General features: G+C 56.6%; 1 protein-coding gene across 6 annotated transcripts in view; it reads right to left on the bottom strand.

Annotated features, from left to right (window-relative positions):
* SYNPO (synaptopodin) overlaps window positions 1-23054 on the bottom strand; it is a 67343-nt gene that overhangs the window by 5953 nt on the left and 38336 nt on the right. For 4 of the 6 annotated variants that reach the window (XM_075900560.1, XM_075900561.1, XM_075900562.1 and 1 more), the window contains one exon: window positions 7545-10039. In XM_075900560.1, the coding sequence (XP_075756675.1) occupies window positions 7545-10039 (2495 nt within the window). Of the gene's footprint in view, window positions 1-3639; window positions 4633-7544; window positions 10040-23054 lie in introns of those variants that run through there. The other 2 variants (XM_075900564.1, XR_012896394.1) reach the window with 2 other exon arrangements.

Below are 23054 nucleotides of genomic sequence, written 5' to 3'. Positions count from 1 at the left end.
GGGCAGAAGATATGCCAATCACACTCTCATTTGCATATCTTCTGCCAATCTTTTTTGTGGAAGACGTAGGGTTACCAGATGATTGAAACAAAAATACTGCATACCTGCCCCCCCCCATCCCCACCCAAAAAAACTCACCGGGAAAAAATTCTGTTGAAGAAAAAAAAAAGGGAGACCAAAGTTGTTGAGAAGTTGAGCACTAAGACCCAGGGTCATTGCTTCCCCTTGGTCTTTTTGCCAGCAGCCATTTTGTGCCAGCAGCCTTGTGGAACCAGGTAGGCATGGGGGCTGGGGTAAGGGGGCTGGGGGTATTGGTGGCTGGGGGGGGGAACGGGTTTGGGGGAGAAAGGCCGGGCGCTGAGTGTTTGTAGGGTTACCAGGTGCCCAGCATTTTCGCCTCCTGGCCAGGGGGAAAAAAATCAGAAAATACCGGACATCTGCATTTTTTTACCGGACAGGAGGTGAAAATATCGGACTGTCTGGGTGAATACAGGACACCTGGCAACCCTAAGAAGAGGTGTAGACGGGGCCATTTATCGGAAAACAACCCTTTTTCGCAAGATCCTGTAAACCTCATTTTTTGAGGAATAAATCACCGTGGTGACTCATTGTTCCCTCTCCTGCCTCCCCCTCTCTCCGGGCCCCATTCTCAGAAGGAGAGTTGGCTTGGCTGGTGTCAGGCTGTGCCCAGACGCCCAAGAGTGCATGGCGAGGGCCGGCAGCAGGGAATGGTGCCAATGCAGTCCTACGCCAATGGCCAGAGATGGCGCCCCACTAAGCTAAGAGCTGGAGGGGGGGCCAGAGGACAGAAGGGGGAGCAGGACGGCTGCTCCTGTCCAGCTCATGCCTCATCCCATGCCAAGCACGCATGCAGCTAGAAGCATGGAGGCCTCCTTGACACCGGGGGAGCGCCCGGTCGCACAGGCTGGCTGTAGGGTGGTAAGGCCAGAGAGAGGCAGGCAGGAGCCCAGCAGCCCGGGTGCAATTCAGGGATGGGACGCAGAACGGGGCAGGGCCTGGAGCACAGGGGGCGGACGGGACAATATTTCCTTGGGCCGGTAAAGCAGGAGGAAACGAGTAGGGGCAAGGCCTTTCCCATGGATTGACCCTGCTCCGGGGGAGCTCGTGGGTCACAGGATTGAGCTCAGCTCTTGCACCCTGGGCCTCAGCCCAAGCCCAGGAGAGGCCGTCCATTGACCAGTGATCACGGGGTTCGGTCCCCACTGAGCCTCATGTCCTGTTGCTTCTGCAGAGCTGTACAAGGCCTGGCTTCCCTGCACTCATGCCTCCTAGTGCCTCTGCCCTCGGCATGGGACATGCTCCGATTCTGTTAGGACACGAGCACTGGATTGGACCTCGAGAGGTCATCAAGTCCAGTCCCTGGCCCTCACGGCAGGACCAAGCACCGTCTAGACCGTCCCTGACAGGTGTCTGTCCAACCTGCTCTTCGATATCTCCAGAGATGGGGATTCCACAACCTCCCTAGGCAACTTATTCCAGTGTTTCACCACCCTGACAGGTAGGAAGTTTTTCCTTATCTCCAACCTAAACCCCCTTGCTGCAATTTAAGCCCTTTACTTCTTGTCCTGTCCTCAGACATTAATAATTTGTCCTCCCGCTTCCCTCTTAGGAACGTGAAAGCTGCTCTCGTGTCCCCTCTCAGTCTTCTCTTTTCCCAACTAAACAACCCCAGCTCCTTCAGCCTTCCCTCGCAGGTCATGTTTTCTAACCTTTTAATGCATTAAACGATGTGGTTTACTTGCCAAGTCAGGCTATTTCTTGGGGTTTTGCTGAGATCAGAGCATTAAATTCATCGCTGAATACGGGGGTTTCAGAGCACAGACGTTCTGATGGAAAAGGCATTTGACATCCATTCTCTGCTCGGGTGTTGCCCACGGCCGGTCTAGCAGCACATCATCCGCAGGGTGCATCCTCACAGCCAGGACTCACCCCCCCACAGCGGCGGGGCATAGCCACCAGGGACAGTTTGATGTTGGGCCGTGCCACGTGGGAGCTAAAGAGGAACCCTGGGGACGCTTTCCCTGCTGGTCCTGCCAATCCTCCTCTCCCTCCCCTGGCCCTGCTTGCCACCTGCTGCTGTTCCCGGCAGCACAGAACCTCTCCTCTACTAGGGATGCCCAGCCTCTACGCCAAGCACCGAAACGGCTCAGGGTTGGACAGTGTGTAGGGGGTGCAATTTCCTTTGCCAGCAATACCGCAGCTCTGGGAAGTCCCCTCGTCACGCTAGGAGCTGCAGACACCTCCCAGCCCTGGCTCAGCCACACCCCAGAAAGCATTCGTCAGGCATCTTGGGAGGGATGGGGAACCTAAGGCCCGTGGGCCAAATGCAGCTCCCGGCTTTGCCTGGATCAGGCCACCGAGGCTCGGGGTTCCCCACCAGCCCAGCATTGGGGAGCACCCTTGTCACCCCCCGTGGGTCTGGAGCACACAAAATCTACTAGCCTGGGCCCCCTAGGCTCTGGGGTGTGAGGGGAAGGTGGGGAGTGCCGTTCTGCTCAGTTGGGGGCCACGCCAGTGAGGACCTGGGGGGTTTTTTTGCTTCTCACTTGTGTGCGGCCCCGGACTGATTTTTTGGTGGGTCAGCGGCTCCCCACTAGACTAGGCAGCGAGCTCTGCAGAGAGGCGCTATGCCTGGCACCTGGGCACCCCCTGCAGGTGCAGCCAGGGCTGCCACGCTGGACTGATGTCCCAGAGCCCGCCGAGGGCAGACAGAAAAGTGTCACCGAGACCCCCAATAAAAATTCTCCTCAGCCACGGGAAAGTCCCGAGGGGCGTGCTGGGGCAGGCCCTCCCTCAGCCGGGCTGGGATTTGCAGTGGGCGTGTGCAGCAGAGACAAGGAGCAATCTCCTCAGCCGCTGACCGTGGGCAGTGTTCTTGGGCCCCTCCAGGGCGGGGGAAGGGGCAGCTTCAGCCCTCCAGTCTAGGGGATCACCACCAGTTTCTGTCACGTTTGTCAAGGCCCACAACATCAGGGATAGCTTAAATGACCTTCCTTAAAGTAAATGACCGACTGTGCTTCTCCATGGCTAGAGCACCAGCAAAGCCAATACCTAAGCATGGCATAGCATCAGCCTCCTCCCCTCCCCCATCTGCTGCCTGTGAGGGGGTGGTGATGGAGATCATAGGAACGGCCACATTGGGTCAGACCAAAGCTCCATCGAGCCCATTCTCCTGCCTGCCGACAGTGGCCAATGCCAGGTGCCCCAAAGGGAATGAACAGAACAGGGAAGCATCAAGTGATCCCTCCCGTTGCCCATCCCGTTGCTTCAGACAAACAGGCTAGGGACACCATCCCAGCCCATCCTGGCTAATAGCCACTGATGGACCTAACCTCCATGAATTTATCTGGCTCTTTTTTGAACCCTGTTGAAGTCCTGGTCTTCACAACATCCTCTGGCAAGGAGTTCCACAAGTTATGCACTGCATGAAGAACTCCTTCCATCTGTTTGTTTTACACCTGCTACCTATTAATTTCATTTGGTGACCCCCCCCTAGTCCTTGTGTTATGGGAACAAGTAAGTAACTTTTCCTTATTCACTTTCTTCACACCAGTCATGATTTTGTAGACCTCTATCTTATCCTCCCCCCCCCCCCCCCCCAGTCTCCTTTTTTCTAAGCTGAAAAGTCCCAGGAGGAGGGAGTTAGAACAGATAAGCTCCTTGCGGCAGGCACCATCTTTTGATTCATTATCTGTGCAGCACCTAGCACAGTAGGTTCGATGCTGGCGATGCTACACACACCCACCATATAATCATAAATAGGAACCCTGACAGCCCAAGGCAGGTGTTTTGCTACACAGTGTGCCGAGAATACAGAGGAAAGAGCAGAGACAGATTGCAGATTTGTGAGTGTATTCAGAGGCAGTAAACAGACCAAGAGGAAATAAAAGCACAGTCGAAAAGACACCTTGCAAAAGTGGAGCGACCAAGTGAACTACAAAATCTTTACTAGCCTCCTGCTCTGGGTTATTGCAGCAGCTGGGATCATAGGCTATGTTGCTGACGCACATGTTCCAAAGTGCAGGGAAGGCACCTTTCTCTGGAACGATCCTTCAGCTGCGTTTGTTCCAGGATGTGCTGTGAGTCACTGGCCCAGAACCTCCGCACCCACCCAACGCGACACTGCACAAACTCATCCTCTATCCAGGAAATGAGGTTTGCCCTGGTGAGGCAGCAGCTAGAAACCCAGTGTAGCTGGCAAGCGTGTCTGGGCTTCCTCAGGTCACGGTTCTGGCTAGTGAGTCTGGAAATCTGCCTGGGACCAACCTTTTCTATGTCAGTGGGGGGAAGCGGGGAGAGTTAACCGGTATCCTGCAGCAAAACACAACTCTGGTATCCTCAGCAGAACTCTGTATCTCCCCATCTGGGGGAGCAGAGACTATTTTGGAGGCCTTGGCTGCGCTGAACCAGAGCAGGGAAGCTGGGCAGGCTCTCATCTGAATGAGGAGGCTGCTCCCAGGAGCCAGGTGGGGGGTGCTCATGGGTTGGGCATGGGCTTACCTCCAGCGGCTCCCGGTCAGCGGCACAGCGGGGTGTTAATGCAGCTTCCGGCCTCTCCTGGCACCGTGGACCACAATGTGCTCCGGAAGCAGCCGGCAACAGGTCTGGCACCTAGATGGAGGCATCAAAGCATCTCTACATGCTGCTCTCATCCACCTAGACCCAACTCCCATTGGCCAGGAATAGGCCAATGGGAGCGTAGAGCCAGTGCTCAGGGTGGGGGCAGCACACGGAGTCCCCTGGACCCCTGCCTAGGAGCCAGACCTGCTGCTGGCTGCTTCTGGGATGCAGCGTGGTCCACAGGGTCAGGACAGGCAGGAAGCCGGCCTTAGCACCCTCACTAGTCACCGGGTCCCCCTACAACAAGGTGACCTAGGGCCTGGCATGGTGCGACTGTGCTGGGCTACGCCCTATAGTTTGAAAACCACTGCTCTCCATGGCCCTGGCCAGTGAACCGGTACCGGGTCCGGTAAGTGGTCCTGGCAGTTCCCATGGCCCGTAAGGAACAAATCATCGCTTTGCCCTGCAGAGGAAGGTTTCATTACCCCATCTGCTCCTGATGCTAATTCCCAGCCAGCAATTGGCTCACCAGCATCCCTGCCAGTGAATGCTGACTCCAGCTTTTCGCTCTTTTCACCCCCAGCCTGGCCAGTGAGTGTCAGACAAGCTAGCGGGATCACAGAGAGACGAAGCAGATCAGGCTGGAGAATTTGGAGCAAGAGCACAAAGAGGGCTCCCGCTTCTGAATTTTCCATGATCATTTTACTAGCAAACCGCCTAACGGAAGCTGGCTGTACATTACGGTGCGTGCCAGAGACACCTTCTAAGGTGCCGGGTTAACTGGAGACCTTTCTCGCCAGCTGCTTTTTAACAGACCAGTTCTTGGCACAGCTCTACGTTTCTGTTCCTGACTGTTATTTTGCAGGTAGCTTGCTTCCCCCAATGGCAGCTTCTTCTGCTGCACTGGGCTGGAAAGATACTGTCCCAGTGGGTGTGAATAAATCTCTCGTATGACAAGGTGTCTGTGAAAGGGCTTTTTTCTCTGGCATTTTAGTATATGGCGCCAATTCCTGCTACCCAGCATGAATTCTACTGGGCATTGGGAGTGCTTAGGAGGGATTCATTAAAGGCAATGCTTGCAGACCCAAATCCCGACACGAGACTGGCAATTTAGGCAACTAAATGTAAAGCATAGAAGTGCTCAGACCGAGGCTAGTCAAAAATGAGCTGGCCAGACTAATTTGAGTGGAAAATTGGGGGTTTGGACTGAATGAAATTCTTCCCCATCCGTGTCCCCTTTCAGCAGCAAATAGAGAGGAAGCTGGTTTTTTCCCCAGCTTGCCTTGAGCATTTCTCCAAATTTCCCTCCCATTTTCTGGCTACTTCTACTCAGCCCCTACATCTGCCACTGATGGCAGTGGGACTTGTGGGGCTCAACCCCTCTGCAAATCACACCCCCTTGATTTAGATGCTCCCCTGCAGATTTAGGTGCGCACCTTTAGGCACCTAAATCCACCTTTGCTTGGAACATCTGGGCTTAGTCAAAGGCATTGCAATGTCAGGCTTCGATCCGGGACGAACGCTACTCTTGGCCGGCTGAGGAAACCTTTTCAGCCCCGTACCCGGAACCTCGTGAAGCTGCCCAGAGGGACCTGCTGCAGATGAGGCGAGATTTGGTGTGTGACCGCCCAAGCTAGTCCGCAGTGGAGGGATAACGCAGCCCGACCTGCGCTGGGTTTGTTGAGTCAAGGCCAGGGTGCTAGTGCACGAGACTCTGTCCTGGAGGAGCCAGGTTCTGCTTTCAGTAAATCCAGAGGAACTTCGCGGACGTCCCCTTATCCCTGAGATTACCCTCTGTCCCAGAGTGTGAATGGCATGGAAAAACCCACCCTGCAGCAGCAGCCGTGATCTTAGTATGGCACTAAGACCCCTGTGGCCAAGCCTCCCACAGCTGCTGTGCCACCTTTAACGGGACGGCTTTTCCCAACATACCCCAGCTGGCTGCAGGACCAATGCCCCTGTTCTGCCCTGCCCCTCCTCAGAGCCCAACAGCACTGACCCTGCAGTCCCAAGGGAGTTCAAAGCAGGCGAAGCCCGTTTCTTGTACACCCAACAGGCCACTGGTGCTGAGTCTTTGCGGGAACGGGAACTACAGGCCCCTGGAGATAGCAAGGTTCTCCTGTCATCCCAGTGCCCCCATGACGTCTTTCTTTGGTTCTCCCTGCGCTCTGGGGGGCCAGGAGTGACTCTGGTTAAGGCAAAGAACAGGAGAAAACAGAAGAAGCTTAAGAGCAGGAGAAGAAAGGAGACAGAAACAGGTGTTGGATGGAAAGGCCTCTGGCCCTAAGCCCTTTGGTAAGGTGGAGTCAGTGGAGTGGAGAGGAGAGGCCGGGTGGCCAGTGAAGTTGCAGAGAGAACACGCAAAAGGCTTTGCAAAGCAGAGGTGGAAATTCAGAAGGCGAGAAGAAGGCGGAGCCAGAGGTCTGATGCACTGTCAGGTTGCCAGACAAGAGCAAAGGCACCCAAGTTCCTGCTATTTCTGTGAAGCTTCTCGAAAGGAGCCTCTAGGCTCTGCACACGCGGGCTCCTGGTAAGCACAGCGGTTGTGCTACATGCACACGCTGCTTCCCTCTCCCTCCGGAACCCAGGCCGCAAAACTGCCCAGCTCTCACGACACAGCCTCGGCTGGGCGGGCTCAGCAAACAGCTAGCTTTCTCTGTAGACGTTAGGCTACACGGCACGTCTCCTCCCCCGGCCAGGCCCTGCATCAGATACAGCCCAGACGCTGCTCCCTGTGCCCAATCAAACATCCTCAGGACAATCAGGAGCCAACAGCTGGCAGAGGAGGGCCGGCTATGGAAGGGCACATTCTCTGCATTCGAAACCTCCAAGCTATTTCGGTTGGGTTGGTTTTGGCTTTCAGCACTTCAATCACCAGCGAGAGATGATCGTGGCCAGTTGAGGGAACCCTAAAAACGTGCACTTTAACCCCCTTACTTGAAGTAAAAAGAAGGTTTCCACACCTGGGGTTCAATGCCTGCATTCCGGGTGGAATAAGAAGGCCTGGGAGCTTGGAAGACGCCTTTGGCTCTTGGTGACAACACCCTGGAAGGGGATGCAAAGGGAGCGCTTGTTCGGCTGTCTTGGGCAATCAGCACAGTCCCGGTGGATGGAGAAAGAGGACCAGCTGCTGGCCGGCTGGAAGTTGACAGAGCCGGAGAACGCAAATCGGGGGTCGGCGTCAAGGGAGAGGTTGGGCAAGAGGTGTGTCTCGTGTATGAATGAGGGTTGGGAAAGGCGGGCTGTGGCGGTGGTGCCCCCCTTGGCAACAGCCGCGGCGGTTCTTTAGCTGGGGACAGGATGAACAGAGAGGACTGGAGCTGGTACGGCTGCTGCTTTGCGATTTCCAGCTCCTTCCGGGAAAGCTCGCTCTCCGCCATGCCGCTGTTGTACAAAGACGCTGGGGGAGTTTTTGCTGACCGGGCTGGGCTCTTGGGTGAGTGTTTGAAGGCCACAGGTGTCACATGAACATTGGAATCGTACTTCCAGGAGGGTGGCAGAGACATGGTGGGTGACGGTGACCTGGCCCAGTCGGGATGGGCCGGGGACTCGATGACATACTTCTCCATCCGCGACTGCCGTCGGGCAAACAGTTCCGCTCCTTTCCCTTTCGCCTCGGCTAGGTTTTGATTGGGTTTCACTTGCGGCTTGGGCTGGATGCGTGGGGACTTCAGGCAGGAAGACCACTCCGGGGCATTGTCTGCAGAGCCTAGGTGAGGCCCGCCTTTCAGTGCATTCGGATGCTGGAAGTTGGAAGCTTCCGCCCCCAGCGCAAATGGTTCTTCCTCGGGGACTGGTTCTCCTTGCCCCTTCTGCTTCCTCCTTATATCCGCTCTCTGCACTAAATTCAAAAGGTCTGGGTTAGGAGCCACCTTTGGCTTTTCAACAAAGGTGAACATGGGTTTTTTAGGTGCTCTCCGGGCCACAGACTCCTCTAATATTCCTGATTTATTCAGGGGTGTTGATTTGCTTTCTCCATGTGGAGGCTCTTGCAGAATGAGAGGCTTCTGTTCTGCACTAGGATACAAGGCTGAATATGCCGGAGGTGACCTGACCCTAGTAACTGGAGGAGGACTGAACAAGGTCTCTGCATAGGTGGGGGGTGGAGGAAGTTCTGCCCCAGGGCTTTTCTCTGGTGGTTGGCTTGTTGTAACTGATGACTGGGTTCCAAACGGTCTTGCTGTTCTGTTCTTCACAGGCTTGGGTTTAGCCAAAGTGAGGTGAACTTCATAATACTGCTTATTGGGTGTCCCATTCCACTCTTTGCTGGCCACCGGAACAGGCATGTCTTTGCAGCTAACCGGAACAGTCGTCTCTTTGCTGACCACCGGAACAGGCATGTCTTTGCAGCTAACCGGAACAGTCGTCTCTTTGCTGACCACTGGAACAGGCATTTCTTTGCAGCTAACCGGAACAGTCGTCTCTTTGCTGACCACTGGAACAGGCATTTCTTTGCAGCTAACCGGAACAGTTGTCTCTTTGCTGGTCACTGGAACCGTCGTTTCTTTGCTGGCCACTGGAACAGTCGTTTCTTTGCTGGCCACTGGAACAGTCGTTTCTTTGCTGGCCACCGGAAAAAATGTTTCTTTGCAGCTAATCAGAACAGTCATCTCTTTGCTGGCCACCGGAACAGTCGTTTCTTTGCAGCTAACCGGAACTGTCGTCTCTTTGCTGGCCACCGGAACAATCGTTTCTTTGCTGGCCACCGGAACAATCACCTCTTTGCAGACAACCGGAACAGTCGTCTCTTTGCAGACAACCGGAACAGTCTCTTTGTCAATCATCAGCACATTCTGCTCTTTGTTGATAACCTCTCCATTCTTCTCCTTGTCAGTCACTAAGGCAGTCTGATCCTTGCTGCAAACCAGTATGTTGTTCTCACTGTCATTCACCGGGGCGCATTCATGCCCATTGGCGCTCGGCTCATGCACTCCGTTGGTTGATGACACCTTTATGTTCTCCCTTAGGTAGATAGTTAGAGGGACCTGCTGTATGTCTCCATTCGGAGATGCCTTGTGTGATGGCGCCGGGTAGGTTTGGGGGAGGGTCTCCTCGCTTTTGACTTCACTTTTTGGCAGGGACGGTGTTTCCTCTAGGTGGGGCCTCTCCTCGTGTCCTTCCATGTTGCTTTTAAAGATCTTCGCTCCAGGGTCTTCCGGGCCAAGTGATTCCTTCAGTTCTTTGCTGCCGTCTGACGTCTCTTTCAAATGCCACAGTTTCCCAGGGTTTCGGATGCTGCACTGTGGAGCTCCTGGGCTGCCTCTTGCGACTGCTCCCTCTCCTCTCCTCCCGGCACTTTCCAAAGTGAACTCATTCACTCTCTGCTTGCGCCTGTTGAAGAGCAGCACGCCTTTGGAGTTGGAGCTGGGTGGGTTCGTTAGCTGGGCTGCGATTTTCTGGCTCCTGGCTTTAGCCTCTTTCAGCTCCTTCTCTGAGAAGCTGGCACTCCGGGACAGATCTGGAAGGAGGAAACAAAGAGAGGACAGGATTAACAAGGAGCCCCGAAGAATGCAAAACTCCATTTCTCTCTGCTTATGTACTTAATCACACACACATTCACGCGCGCACACACGCGCACAATCTCTGCTCACATGGGACAGGATGACTCCTGGGTTTGAACCCCTTTCCCTACAGCTGTGACTCTCTAACGACACGTTAGCCACACCCCAGCACAAATGTCAACAAAACAATAAGGTGGCAGGATTTCACGCTTCGTGGCAATATGGAAGGATGTGAGGAAGCCACCACCTAGAGGAAACACCGTCCCTGCCAAAGAGCCAGGTCAAAAGCGTGGGGACCCTCCCCCAAGCCCACCCAGCGCCATCCCTCGAGGCGTCTCCGAAGGGAGACATACTGTGGTTCCCTCTAACTCTCCTAGGAGACCGTAAAGGTGACATCAGCCATCTGAGTGCCAGTGGGAGGCAGCTGGCAAGTGCTCCGCACACCTCAAAGCCAGACACTCTGAGCAACTCAGTGACCAAATCCCCCCTGCCTTGTCGTCCAGGAACAGCAGGGAAGTTGAGCAAACCTGCTCCTCTATCGGACGTGTGGAGTATAATGGGGTGAAGGTCCTGGAAGAGGATGGACTTTAGGAAAATTAGGCTTCCAAAAAGGGAGATTTAGGTGCACACTGGGGTGACTGACAGCTGCAGATGGCATCCTTGGGTAGCTGTGGGATAGGGGACTGAAAGGATGGGGGAGGGGGCAGTCTTTTTTATAGAGCACAGAAAAGTAAATCCCTCACACAGCATCTCCAGAAGTATCTTTTGCAGAGGGAGCGAGGAAACTTTATCATGGCGCCTCAGAGACCCTCCTTCTCACCCTCTCTTCCTTGCCCTGTGTTGTGAGGCCTCTTTCTAGTAGGGGAACATGGGATAGGACCCCCCCTACACCTTGTCCTACATTTGCTAGCAGGGTAGCTGCAGAGCAGGGGGTGCACCCCCATGGAGAGAGGGGCATCCTGTCCCTGCCAACCTGGAATCCAAGGAGGAACTCCAGCTCCACCTAGTCTAGTGAGACCTGCTGGCGTGGGGCCTCCCCTTCTGTCCCCTGCCTGCCATCCCCACAACGCCTCAGAACAGGATTTGGAACAGGAGGAGGGTAGGAGCCAGCGGGGTACGGTTGGGCGGCTATGCTGGTTTGCAGTCAGGTGGGGACGGGCCGTTCAGGGAAGAGAGGGGACGCGACTAGCCTACAGCTCAGTGCTGCGGGCTCTGAGGGGAGACGGCGCATGGCGATGGGGCCCGTGTGGCTGGACTTCCCCCACAGCCTGGGAAAGTGGGAGGGACAGGCAATTTCCCGGTGGCAACCTCCACATCACCCCTGGTAGCACCTTCCAGGCTCGGAACCAAGGGGCCGGTGGCTGCTCCAGCATCGGGAGGGTCTGAAGGGCCGTTCCTGCCACAGGGAGGGTTACACACAGAGGAACGAGCCCTGGAACGTCTTAGCAACACAACCTGCTCCTGGGTTATCAATGCCAGGCCGCTGCGACCACTCAGGCATAGAACTCCACTCGCTGGGCGCCAGACTCCAGCACCCTGGGAGGGTCCCAGAGCTCGGGCTGCAGCACAATTAAGCAGCGCCTTAGCCTGAGCCCCACTCAGCTAGCCCGAGCCAGCTGCAGAGGTCTGATTGCAGCATAGACAGACCCTACGGGCTGGTTTGGCAAAGAGAGACGCAACAGCCGGAGGTGATGTGCACCCTCCACTCCCGCGGAGAGACCCCCCAGAGGGCACCCTGCTATCTGCAGCCCCGACACCAGCCGTACACCACCGCTGGGCAGCCCTCTCAAACCTGGAGGAGTTTCTTGCCGTGCACGATCTTGCTCCCGGCATCACAGCTCCCCCGCTCACTTACACTAGGACTTTGCCTTCGCCACGGTGGCAGCCTGTCCCAGCTGACTGGGGCTACCCACACGAGAGAGATTATAAATCCAAGTGAGGCTGTGCTCCCTAGAGACGCTCCAGAGCTTTGGTCCAGAGAAGCACAAAAGGCCTGGATGCTTATCGGCACCCTATGGGCTTAGAGACGGGCCCGGCAGGTGAACCCGGGCAGTTTGCCGTGGGTGCTTTCCAGCACTCCCTGGCTGCACTGGGGTCTGGAAACCTGCAGGAATAGCTGCTCTTGTGCTGTTACCGCTGTTGCATTTCTGGTCCTGGCTGAAAGCTGGAAGCCCATGACTTGGGTGGGGGAATCAGTTTATAAAAGATTCTCCAAAGTTTTGCCAAGCCTGGAAAACTTGGATTCAGGTGCCATTTCAAACACCCCTGCCGGTGCATGGCTAGGGGCTACCCTCCAAGGGATGGGGGGAGAAGGGGATAACTCTCCATTGCAGTGGAGTTGACCTAGCAGGCATCCAGTAATCAAAACAAGCAGACAGCAATTGGAACAGAAACCTCCTGCTCTTGGAACCGTACCCCAGCTGCTGCAGTCTAGTAGCTCACATTAGCTCCCAGGACTTTCCAGGGCTCTCTGTAGAAAGAAGCACCTGGTGCGCATGTCGCTGCCTTTTCAGACCATGCATTGCCTTTGAGAAGACGGAAAAGGCCCAACTCCTGCCTCCTCGCCGCGAGTTTGAAAACCAGATGGCAAAGACAACCAACTTCTTCTGCCTGCGTGCGCCAAGCTTTGCTTTCTGGGTGCGGTGACTGTATTGGAAAGGAATTTATTGAAAGGCTTCAAAAGGTTTCAGGTTGCAGTTCATTTGGTTTCAACCTCTCTGCACAAACATGCTCCGAGCAGGAAGTTGGCCGGCTCTGGACTATCTCCCCTTGCTCTTAAGTGGCTAATCACAGCAGGGATAGAGTTAGGAAAATAAACCGTGCTCTAGCTGGAAATGGCACCCAAGCACCCCGGGGGAAGTCTTGGGGCAGATGAGTAACCTGCCGATGCAATGTTTAGCTTGGTTTCGAGGCAACACAAGATGGCAGCATTAGACAGGAAAGCTGCACAAGTTTTGGCCCATCCCTTGCAGCCTGAAGCAGCAGTTCAACCTAATTAACCCCTCGGATTCCTAGAAGAGCACCCACTTCGCAGTCCATGAAAGTGCGGAAGATGCACCAGCTGCATGAGTGTTAACCCACTGAAAATCCATTCATGACTCTTGCAGTGTTGGACAAAAGGCTGGAAACGGGTCAGAACAAAAGCTGTGAGCAAAGCCCCAAAGGCGGTGGAATTACATGGGCTGCATTTTCTCTGGCTGAGCAATTTCCTAGGCAGGAACGTTCTGAAACTCCCATGACTGAACCCATCTGAGGAGAGGAAACCTCAGAAACAAAGCACAGTCGTAAAAAGTTTACAGCCGAAGGGACGACATTCCTAGTCTGGAGAACGGGACAGGAGGCGGACCTTGCAGAGCGTCTGTTCGGTCAAAGACTATTCCCAGTTCCGAGTTCCCATCCCACACTGGGATCAAAGTCATGCTGGCTGCACTCAGCTATGGCTAGCAAGGTCCCGAGAGGGACTTTCTTCAGCCAAAATATGCAGCCAACTGTCATCTTTGTCATGCTAGGAACTAATGCAACTGTACGCAGTTACATGCCCTGGGCAACAACCCCTTCTCTTCTGATCCCGGCTCAGCACCCCGAGCCGTAGAAAAGAAGCTGAGTCAATCTTTGTGTAGCCACGGGCTGCTCTTAACTCTGCTTTTGGAGCGCCTGCCTCCCTTGCAGGTGGAGTCCGAGGCGATGAAGCAGCCGTGTCAGGGCACCCAGCGCGGAGGGATCCCAGAAGGGGGTGCTTGGAAGCCGAGAGGAGGGACAGCGCAATGCAAATGGAGGGAGAGGAAGAATGAAAGTGTGAGGAACAGAGAGTATGTCTACACTACAAAGTTAATTCGAACTAACGGATGTTAGTTCGAATTAACTTTCATAGGCGCTACACTAGCGCTCCGCTAGTTCGAACTTAATTCGAACTAGCGGAGCGCGTAGTTCGAACTAGGTAAACCTCATTGTACGAGGACAAAGCCTAGTTCGAACTTACTAGTTCAAATTAAGGGGTGTGTAGCCCCTTAATTCGAACTAGTGGGAGGCTAGCCCTCCCCAGGTTTCCCTGGTGGCCACTCTGGGCAACACCAGGGAAACTCTATTGCCCCGGACTCGGCTGATGGCCGAGTGCTGTGATGTGCCGTGTGGGCACTCAGGGCACTCCAAGCCAGGACTGCTTTGCAAGCGGGGAAGCCCTGAGAACTGTCTGTCCAGGGTGGGGGTCGGGTACCTTTAAGCACAGCCCTCGGCTAGCCTGAGACAGCAGCTCCACGCTCTAAGTCCTCCTCTGATGCCCTGCCGGCACTGCTTCCAGCCAGCCTTAACCCCGGTTTAGGGTCCACTCAGTGTGGACATGCTAGTTCGAATTAGCAAAATGCTAATTTGAACTAGTTTTTAGGTCTAGATGCACTAATTCAAATTAGCTTAGTTCGAATTAACTAATTCGAATTAAGTTAGTTCAAAATAGTGCTGTAGTGTAGACATACCCAGAGAGACGGATGGAGGGAAGGAGGGTTGGGGAAGAAGGGCCGGGAAGAGAGGTGACTTCTCCTGAAGACAGAGGAAGGGAATGGTGCCTGCCCCAATGTGACCATACGGGCACACGTTCCTCCTTGCCATGGTACTCTTTTCCCCAGTGAGCCTGGCCTGGTGACCCTTCCATGAAGGAAGCAACTCCCAGGGAGCTGCAGGAGGAGCTGAGAACCCGTCTCCGACAGCTGCTTGCCTGGAAGCCACCCCCTGCCTGGAACCCAGGGTCAGTGGGTGTCTGGGAGGCACAGTCTGTAGATGAAACACGCAGCTAATGCCGGCTGACAGCTGGGCTCCATTCCCCCGGGCCGGCTCTCCCCGTCACACAGGGTCGCCAGCTGGAGAGGCACCAGCAGCCACAAACTCCAATTCAGATGACTAAGGGATGGGCCAGCCCAACAGCTGGAGGGATTTTTTTTTTTTTTGCTTGCTAACGGGGGAGGGGACTTCCAGCTCAGGGAACCATCACACGTTCCACCCTGCTCTACCCTGCTCTTCCCCATCCATCTGAGATATTCAGCAGGTGGAGGGGCTGGTCCCAGAAAAGACACCACTTCCTCGCCGCCCGGCCAGGCCTGCTGAGGGAGAAGCAGTAGGATTGGGCCTTTCTGGGTGGGGCAGGCAAAAGTGTCCCCTGCAGACATCTCCCCCACCATCACACCTGTCCTCTGAGCACAGCCCACTGCTGGAGATCACCATGCTGTGGGTCTGCCCCTGCCTGTGCCTGCTGGACATTACAGATCCTTGCTGTCACACCCCAGAGGGAGGAAGGTCCTGCAGGCTGAGGCTGGCTCCCCTGGCAACTGTGGGGCCACCAAGCTCCAGTGGAGGGGATGGAAATTGCCTATCTCCTAGAACTGGAAGGTTATCAAGTCCAGTCCCCTGCCTTCACAGCAGGACCAAGGACCAAGTACCATCCCTGACAAATTTTGCCCCAAATGGCCTCCACAAGGATTGAACTCACAACCCTGGGTTTACCAGGCCAATGCTCAAACCACAGAGCTATCCTCCCCCCCCAGCTCTGTGAACTGGCCTGTGGACAACCTGAGTGAGAACTCCAGGAGCCCCCTCTCTTTCCCCTCGCAGCCTGGCCACGCCGCCTACCCCACGGGACCCAGCCCAAGGCAGCACAAAGCACAAGGGCATCTGAGAGAGCGACGCTGGCTTCGTCTGCACCTTCCACACTGGTTCATCTCTCCTCCCGCCTTCCCCGGAGCCGGCCTGGGGCTGAGCCAGCCTGCTACGGCGGTTAGTTGGGGGCCTGTGAGCTGCCAGGCACTGAGGAAAGATGAAAACCTGCCGCCTTTGAAGTCTTTTCCTCCGCCCCTTCCCGTCCCGCAAGGCTCCCTATTCCACGCGCCATCCTTGGCCTCTTTTGGGCTTGTTTCTTTGATCTTGAGATATTTGCGACAGCTGACTAAAATGGCAAACCGCTGCCTGGATCTGGGCACAGAGCGGGGCAAAACTCCTGAGTGCCCCTCACTCCTGAGTGCCCTCCCCCCCTACTCGGCCAAGAGGAAACCCCCGCCTGTGACCCCGGCCCTGGACCATGGCGCAGCAGCGCCTGCTGGCCCTGCTGGAAGGGTGGCTCTTTGGGGTAGGAGGGTCCTTTTCTCTATGTTGTACAGCGCCTGGCACGGAGGGGTCGCTCTCGAGCTGGTTGAGGCCTGTCAGGGCTCCCGAAATAACAGGAGCGGGGCTGGACGGGGGGTTCGTGCTTGTGGCCGTGGATGAGGGGCTAGCGATTCGGATGGGCGGCCTCGCTCCAGACTGCAGCTGAGCTCTCCCAAGCTGAAAGGCAGGTGTATTCCCACCCACCGGCTCCAAGGCTCCAAACTCCCTCGGTCTTTCGCCCGGCCTTTCCCATCGTGCTGGGGTGACGCTGCGTGTTGCGCAGAGCAGCAGGGTTCGCTGGACGCCCGTCAGGACAGCGCTCTGAGCCGGGCCCTGCTGGGAGCCCCGTGGGCGCCCGTCGGTTTGATCTGGCTGACAGCCGCAGCCTCGTGCTGTCGGGCTGGATCAAAGCGCCTCAATGCAACTGGACAGGCTCCGCTCTCTCCTCCAAGGTTATTCTGCTGACTCCCTAGTAACCGCCCCGCATTGCTGGCGCCCAGAGGGAGGGGGCTCAGGCATCGGATGCTGCTACCGACCCGGCGCCCCCAAGTCAGGAACGCCCTTACACGTCCGTCCCACCTGTAGGTGCGTAAAACTGGGGGGAGGGGGGCGCTTGAGTGCTAATGGGTCACAGAGCGGGGCAGGCCGCTGCGACAGCGCACCCAAAGGAAGAGACCAGCAGCCCCAAGGGCTCTGGCCCAGCCTCAGGCTCTCTGTGCATCCCACACGGAAACTGCCGGCGCCCACAATTTGGGCCACTCTGCCAGGCTCCTGCGGGCATGTGCTGGGTACCCGTTGCCCGGGCGTGGCTCCTGGCCCAGAGCGCCTGCATTCTGGGGGAGGGGAGCTGAAAAGGAGCATAAGAGCTGGGGATGCGGGGGGGAGGGGTGAATAAAGGGGCTTTTCTTGGCTCTCCCCTTCTAGTCTGCGCAGCCCAGATTAGTGGGGGCATGTTCTGGGGGGCGCAGTGCTGAGGAAGGGCTGGCACGTGGCTGCACCCCCAGAAGGGACTCCAGGCAGCAGCTGGTACTTAAAGAGACACGCCCCTGCCCTGTGTTACTTCACCCCTCGGCAAAACTCCACCCCCGCACTTGGCTCCCCGCTAGCTATGGAGATGAGCAAATATGGGAGGGAGGATTCAAGGCTCTTCCCACCCCGTGCTCTGCCTACCTGCCCACCCTGTTCTCCCCCCCTCCCACCCCGCACAAGCTAAGCACTGGTCCTTGGGCCAGCCGGCAGTAAGGGGAACCCCCGCTCCCCTTTAACTCACAGAGTGGCTGAATAGGACCTGGGCACTCTCGCCATCAATCAGCAGCCGTTTCCTTTGCTAACTGGGCAGAGTTTGACCTACAGAGTGTGTGTGTGCATGGCCGTGAGCAGGCGTGCAAGGGAGGTCCGTGTGCAGGTGTGCGCAGCAGCTGGAGGGGAAGGTACTGTGTGTCTGTGGAGCTGTGCAAGAGAGTTCTATGTGTGCACACGCGTGTGTGGACGTAGAAGTGTAAGGGAGGGTGTGTCTGTGTAGGAGCACAAGTGAGTTCCATGTGTGTGCAATAGGAGTGTAAGGCAGTTCCACGTGTGCTTGTAGTAGTATAGGGGAGGGGAATGTGTGTGTGTCTGCCTGTCTGTGTAGGAGTGCAAGGGAGTTCCTTGTGTGCATATGTGTGTGGTAGGAGTGCAAGGGAGTGAGTGTGTAGAAGGGAATTCCATGCACACGTGTGTGTGGTAGGGGACTGTAAGGGTGTGTGTGTGTGTGTGTGTGTGTGTGTGTAGAAGGGAATTCCATGCACACGTGTGTGGGGTAGGGGATTGTAAGGGTGTGTGTAGAAGGGAATTCCATGCACACGTGTGTGTGGTAGGGGATTGTAAGGGTGTGTGTGTGTGTAAAAGGGAACTCCATGCGTAGCACTGGCAGGGATGCTCCGGGCTATTGCTGACACTGAGTCCAGCTTCTCTGATCACGTCTGCTGTGAACTCCCATTCGTTTCACGTGTTTTTCATTTTCTTGACTGCTGTGCTGGTTGGGCTCCTTCCAGGCTATTCTGAGCAACGGCTCAGCCCCTGGGCCTACCAGCGAGGGAAGGGCTGCGTTGCTCAGCCAACCCGCCCAGAGAGCTCCAGGCCGGCAGGCAGAAGCCTCCAGCCAGGGAACGCTAGTCTGAGCGGCGAATCCCTTTTCCACCCCACACAAACCTACCCCTCGAAGCAGCATCAGCTCCCTGGCGGAGAATCCCCTGGCACAGCCCGGCCTGCTGAGGCCTCGTTTCCTAGCAAGTCGTTCAATCCCCCTGGCGAGCCGCGCAGGCCCTGCGCAGCGACAGCCAAGCAAGGGGCACGGGAGTGGCTGACGCCTTCCCGCTGGGAGCTGCCTGCGGGAGACTGAGCTTCTTCACGTCCTGCGGACACCGTGTCACTGAACGAAGGCGAGCCTCGACGCTCTGGTAGCGCACTGGGCTCTGCCCCTGCCAACGCCCCCTCTTAGCACAGCCCTCCTGCCTTGCTCAGCCTGGGTTTCCCTCCGAACCCTGCCGAGCCGTGTTTTCACGCACGGCTCCATGAGCAGCGCTGGAGACTGGAAGCAGTGGGACTCTTCGAGGCGCGGGGTGAGTTAGGAATCCAAGACGCCCCGTCCGTGCGCGTACCGCACCGTGCACAATGGGGCCCAGATCCTGCGGCTTGTTACAGGTTACCGGCCTGCCGGCACTTCCCGCCGTATCCGCAACGCACAGGGGCACCCGGGACCAACGTGCTTGCAAGACCATCTTTGTCCTACGTCCCAGGAAGGCCAGTGAGTTGTGCCAACTTGTCCTTGGTCTCCTCCACTAGTCTAGACTGGGCCCGGCCCTGCGTGGGCAGCTCCCGGCTTCAGGATGTCTGTCTGACTCCCCGTGGGGCCGCCTGCCAAGGCCATTGTAACCCTTTCCCGTGAGGTCAGTAATTCCCTGAGTATACAATTCACCCCATGTTCACCTCGCAGCCTGTGCGGCGGGTGGGGCTGCAGTTGGCTTTCCGGAGCTGGGACACCGGGCCAAATCAGGGCGAATGAGAACGCTCCTCTTTGCAAACCACCAGGGGATGCTCCAAGATGGTCACTAGGTGTGAGCTAAGCCTGGGACTCCCAAACTCGGCCTCGGGCCAGGAGGAAGCATTTCCGGCAGGGAGGTGTACCGCCCTATGGGGACATGTGCATTCCCATGCCACAAAACAATGCTGTGAAAGCCAGACCTGCCCCAGAAGCCTCAAACATGAGGGGACGAGCAAACAGGAGCTGGGCAGAGACCTGGCAGGGAATTCTCCTGGGAAGGGACCCCAGCCTTGCAGGAACAGCAGCTGCTGCTGCAGGGCCACATGGGGCTGAGAGCTCTAGGCAGGGGAACAGCCCGGAGCATTACGCCTGTGAGCCGTGTTCCCTGTAAGCTGAGTGCTTGGGCAGCCACCTAGGAGAGATTCAAATGCCGCCCCTGTGATTAGCAAAATGCCCACAGCTAGGTTGGTGTGTCTATTGGTGGTGCACATTTGCACATGCATCGCGCATGTAGAAAAAAATATTCCACGCATGGGTGGAAAAAATCCGCACATGGATGGAAAAGATGAGAGGGAAGATTGCCCCTGGTCTGCACCAGATGGTACCGGAGTATCAGTCAGAGCCTAAAGGGAGGGAGACCCCTGACGGGTGACGGAGCAGGTTGTGTGGGCAGTGGGACCAGCTGGCAGGGAGACAGCAGGGAGCAGGTCTGCCTGACTTTGCAGCTGTGTGTGAGACAACAGGTATCTCAAGGGGCACTTCTCCCCTCGACCCAAGGCCAGACCAGCACGAGGGCTATGGCAGCAGATGCTTCATGTAGCAGAAACCCGGCCTCAGCAGTGCGTGCTCGTGCTGTAGAGAGATGGGCCTGGGGCAAGTCGCTGCGAGTGTCTATTCAGCACCCACCATGGGGGTGTCTCAGGTTTCCCCCAGCAGTGCCTTTGGCTCAGCTGTGGTACGGGCCCTCCACAGATGGGGTGGTGGACTCTCCCCCTCCGTCCCCATGGCAACGCAAGCCAAACCCAGGGAAGAGGTGACGTCCCACCCCTGCGTATTCATCTCCTGTGTCAGGAAAACACTGTCGGGCTCTGGCTGGAGGATCGTCCCCAGAGCCTCTGTCACGTCAGGGCAAACAGGAAATCCCTAGGGGAGGGCTCAGTGCACGCACATCGAAACATATACAGTCCGTCTACAGCTGCTAGTGGGCGGCAGGCCTCTGAATGCAATCGGGGTATGCGTGTGTGCACACTCCTGCGCTTGTTTGCACACGCGTGTGCTTTTAGGTGTACATCATATGGCCGAATATGCGCGCGCACACATACACGCACACGCACAGTCTCTTCTCTTCCTCTCCCCTCCTGGCGCATCGACCCTGCCACACTCTCCCTGCTATTCCCTGAGCCAGGGAAGGCGAGGAACAGGGGACATCCTCTCTGCATCACGCTATCAAGGGGATCCAACTCCTCAGGGTGAGGGGTCCCAGCCAACCCTGGGCCCTCCCCGGTCGAACCTGCAAAGCGGTGTTGGTTGCTGCGGGCGGTGTTGGCGGTGAGCTGGGCAGGGTTCCCCCACCGCCACGCCTTCCACGCGCCAGAGCCATGCGAGCATGGTTCTGCGTGGAGCCAGCACCTAGCGGCCAGCTCGGCTCTCTCCAGGTGGACACCCTGAGCTCTGTTTGCACAGGGGGATGAAATCTCAGCCTCGTCCGAAGGGATCCGTGTCTCCCCTCTAGGCAGGAACAGCTTGCCCAGGGTGGTGCAGGGCCCAGCGGACACAACAGAGACCTCTGCCGTCGCTAGCAATGGGAGAGGCTGAGGGGGCACGTCAGAGGAATCCCAGCTCTCCTCTGTCCATCCCACGCTCAGGGCTGAGTAGCTGCTCTCCTCTGAAAGAACAGCATGTGGTCCGGTGTTGGCAGACCCCAGTCACGGTTCATTACCTCCCCTGGCTAATGCTGCCCCAGGGAAGAGGCTGACACGCAGGGGAAGTCGCCGTCTCCTGAGCCCTGCCGCAATGGGCCGGCTTCATCTCCGGTGCATTTCCACGGATTCCAATGGCGTTGCCCTCACAGGGTTGATACCGGCCCTAACCTGGCTCAGCGCTCCCCAAAGCCAATAAGGAGACCCCGTCTCAATCCACACGGTCCACGGCGCCGTCCCATGGGCCGATTTTCTGAGGGGGAGAGGTAGGTCCCCGTTCTGCCTGGGGCCCAACCGCAGTCGGGCCCCCGGAAGGACACTCGCCTGCCTGGGCGCCAGCCCGAGCGAGGGAGGCGGCTGTTACAGCGCGAAGGCTGGCTGTGCGCACCAGAGCCAGCTGAGAGGCAGGATGACATTCGGGAATGGTTTTGAGAAACCGTGGTTGATGGCGAGATGTTGCTTCGGTTGAAATTTCCCCACTGGCCCCGATATGAGCGAGGACGCACAGACTCTCTGCTAGACAGACTGACATTGGCTTCCGGTGGCTAATAGAAACCCAGAAGAAAGACGTGCACACAAACTCACACCTCCCACAGACACTCCTCCCCACACCACACACGCCCGGCCTGCACACCCCCACAGTTCACATCCTCCTGCACCCCACCCCCAACCACACAAACCTATGCCCAAAGCACACCCCTACACATATTCTTCTCTTGCCCCACACAGCGATCCTACAGCACACTTCTTACTAGTCCGATGGAGAGCAGAGCGCATTTCTCACCCTCTTTCATACCAAGCATCTCCCTACACCGTGAATCAAGGGGAATTTCCCCCTTTTACCACATTCCTCTCTAGAAAGGCACAACCTGGGGTCACACGGTGGACTTTATATACAAGCATCGTCCATTGTCCATTTCCTAAGCCATACTCAACACGGTCCCTGTTTCCACAACACCAGGCAACATTCCTCACATCCTCTTTATTCTGTCTATGTCTTTAAATCCTGGTGGTTTTCCAGAATCTGCACCGGGCAAAACCCAAAGCAAACTGGCTGCCAGACAACTCACCGCCACCCACCTTCCGCTGTTACTCAATTAATGGATGCGTCTGATTCTGTTCCTTCGGATATGCTCTGCCTGCCAAGGGAAAGGCTGAATCATTTGGCCCCTCTCTGGCAGCCGCACAGGCGGAGGAACGAGAGCCCTTCCCGTGTTATTTTAGCACACGAACGCACGGGCTCTCTCTCTCCCCTGCTCGCCGCAAGAGGCAGATTTATGGCGCACTGTGAACTCCAAAGGCAGGGCGCTCGGCGGGGCTTTAGCAAAACTTCCATGCTGATAAGCTCCATCATGCACTTTGCAGCTGGGTCCCTGCTGTCCCCTCTGACTCCCCCCGCCCATCTCCCCAGCTTAACGACTTCGGTTTGACAGGCTGCAAATTCCTGCCCCGGGTCCCACAAAGGATTGAACCAGCTCCTTTTCGGTAGCTCTGCGGCCCCAGTGCGGCGCTCCCTGCCCGTCCGCGCCGCAATCAGAGAGGCAGCTCTCCCTCAAACGGACAGCACCAGAGCATCGGCTCAGTGGCTCCTACAGGGCTAGCAGGGAGGGGAGGCTGGGACGGGGGAGGGGAGAGGAGTCAGGTGGGGCCAATTCAGCCATGGTGTCTCCTGCCTGGAGCTGGATTCTTCAATGTGCTTCTGTAGAGCGGGCTCAGAAAGGCAAGAGAAGCTCTCATGGGACGTCAGAGAGCTGGACTGAGCCTGCCAGAAGGCGAGCATGGCTAGGCTATGCAAGGCAAGATAGAAAGAACATATGGTTCTTTTCTGCTGGAAATGATGAGTCTTTCTAAGGCGGGGACACTGGAGGTCAAAATCATCTCTTTTTATAAAAAAATGCAACAAAC

The sequence above is a fragment of the Pelodiscus sinensis genome, chromosome 17 (genome assembly GCF_049634645.1).
Source record: "Pelodiscus sinensis isolate JC-2024 chromosome 17, ASM4963464v1, whole genome shotgun sequence".
Taxonomy (NCBI): Eukaryota; Metazoa; Chordata; order Testudines; family Trionychidae; genus Pelodiscus; species Pelodiscus sinensis.
Note: the sequence above shows the minus strand (reverse complement) of the source record. Positions and strands in the feature narration are given on the sequence as shown.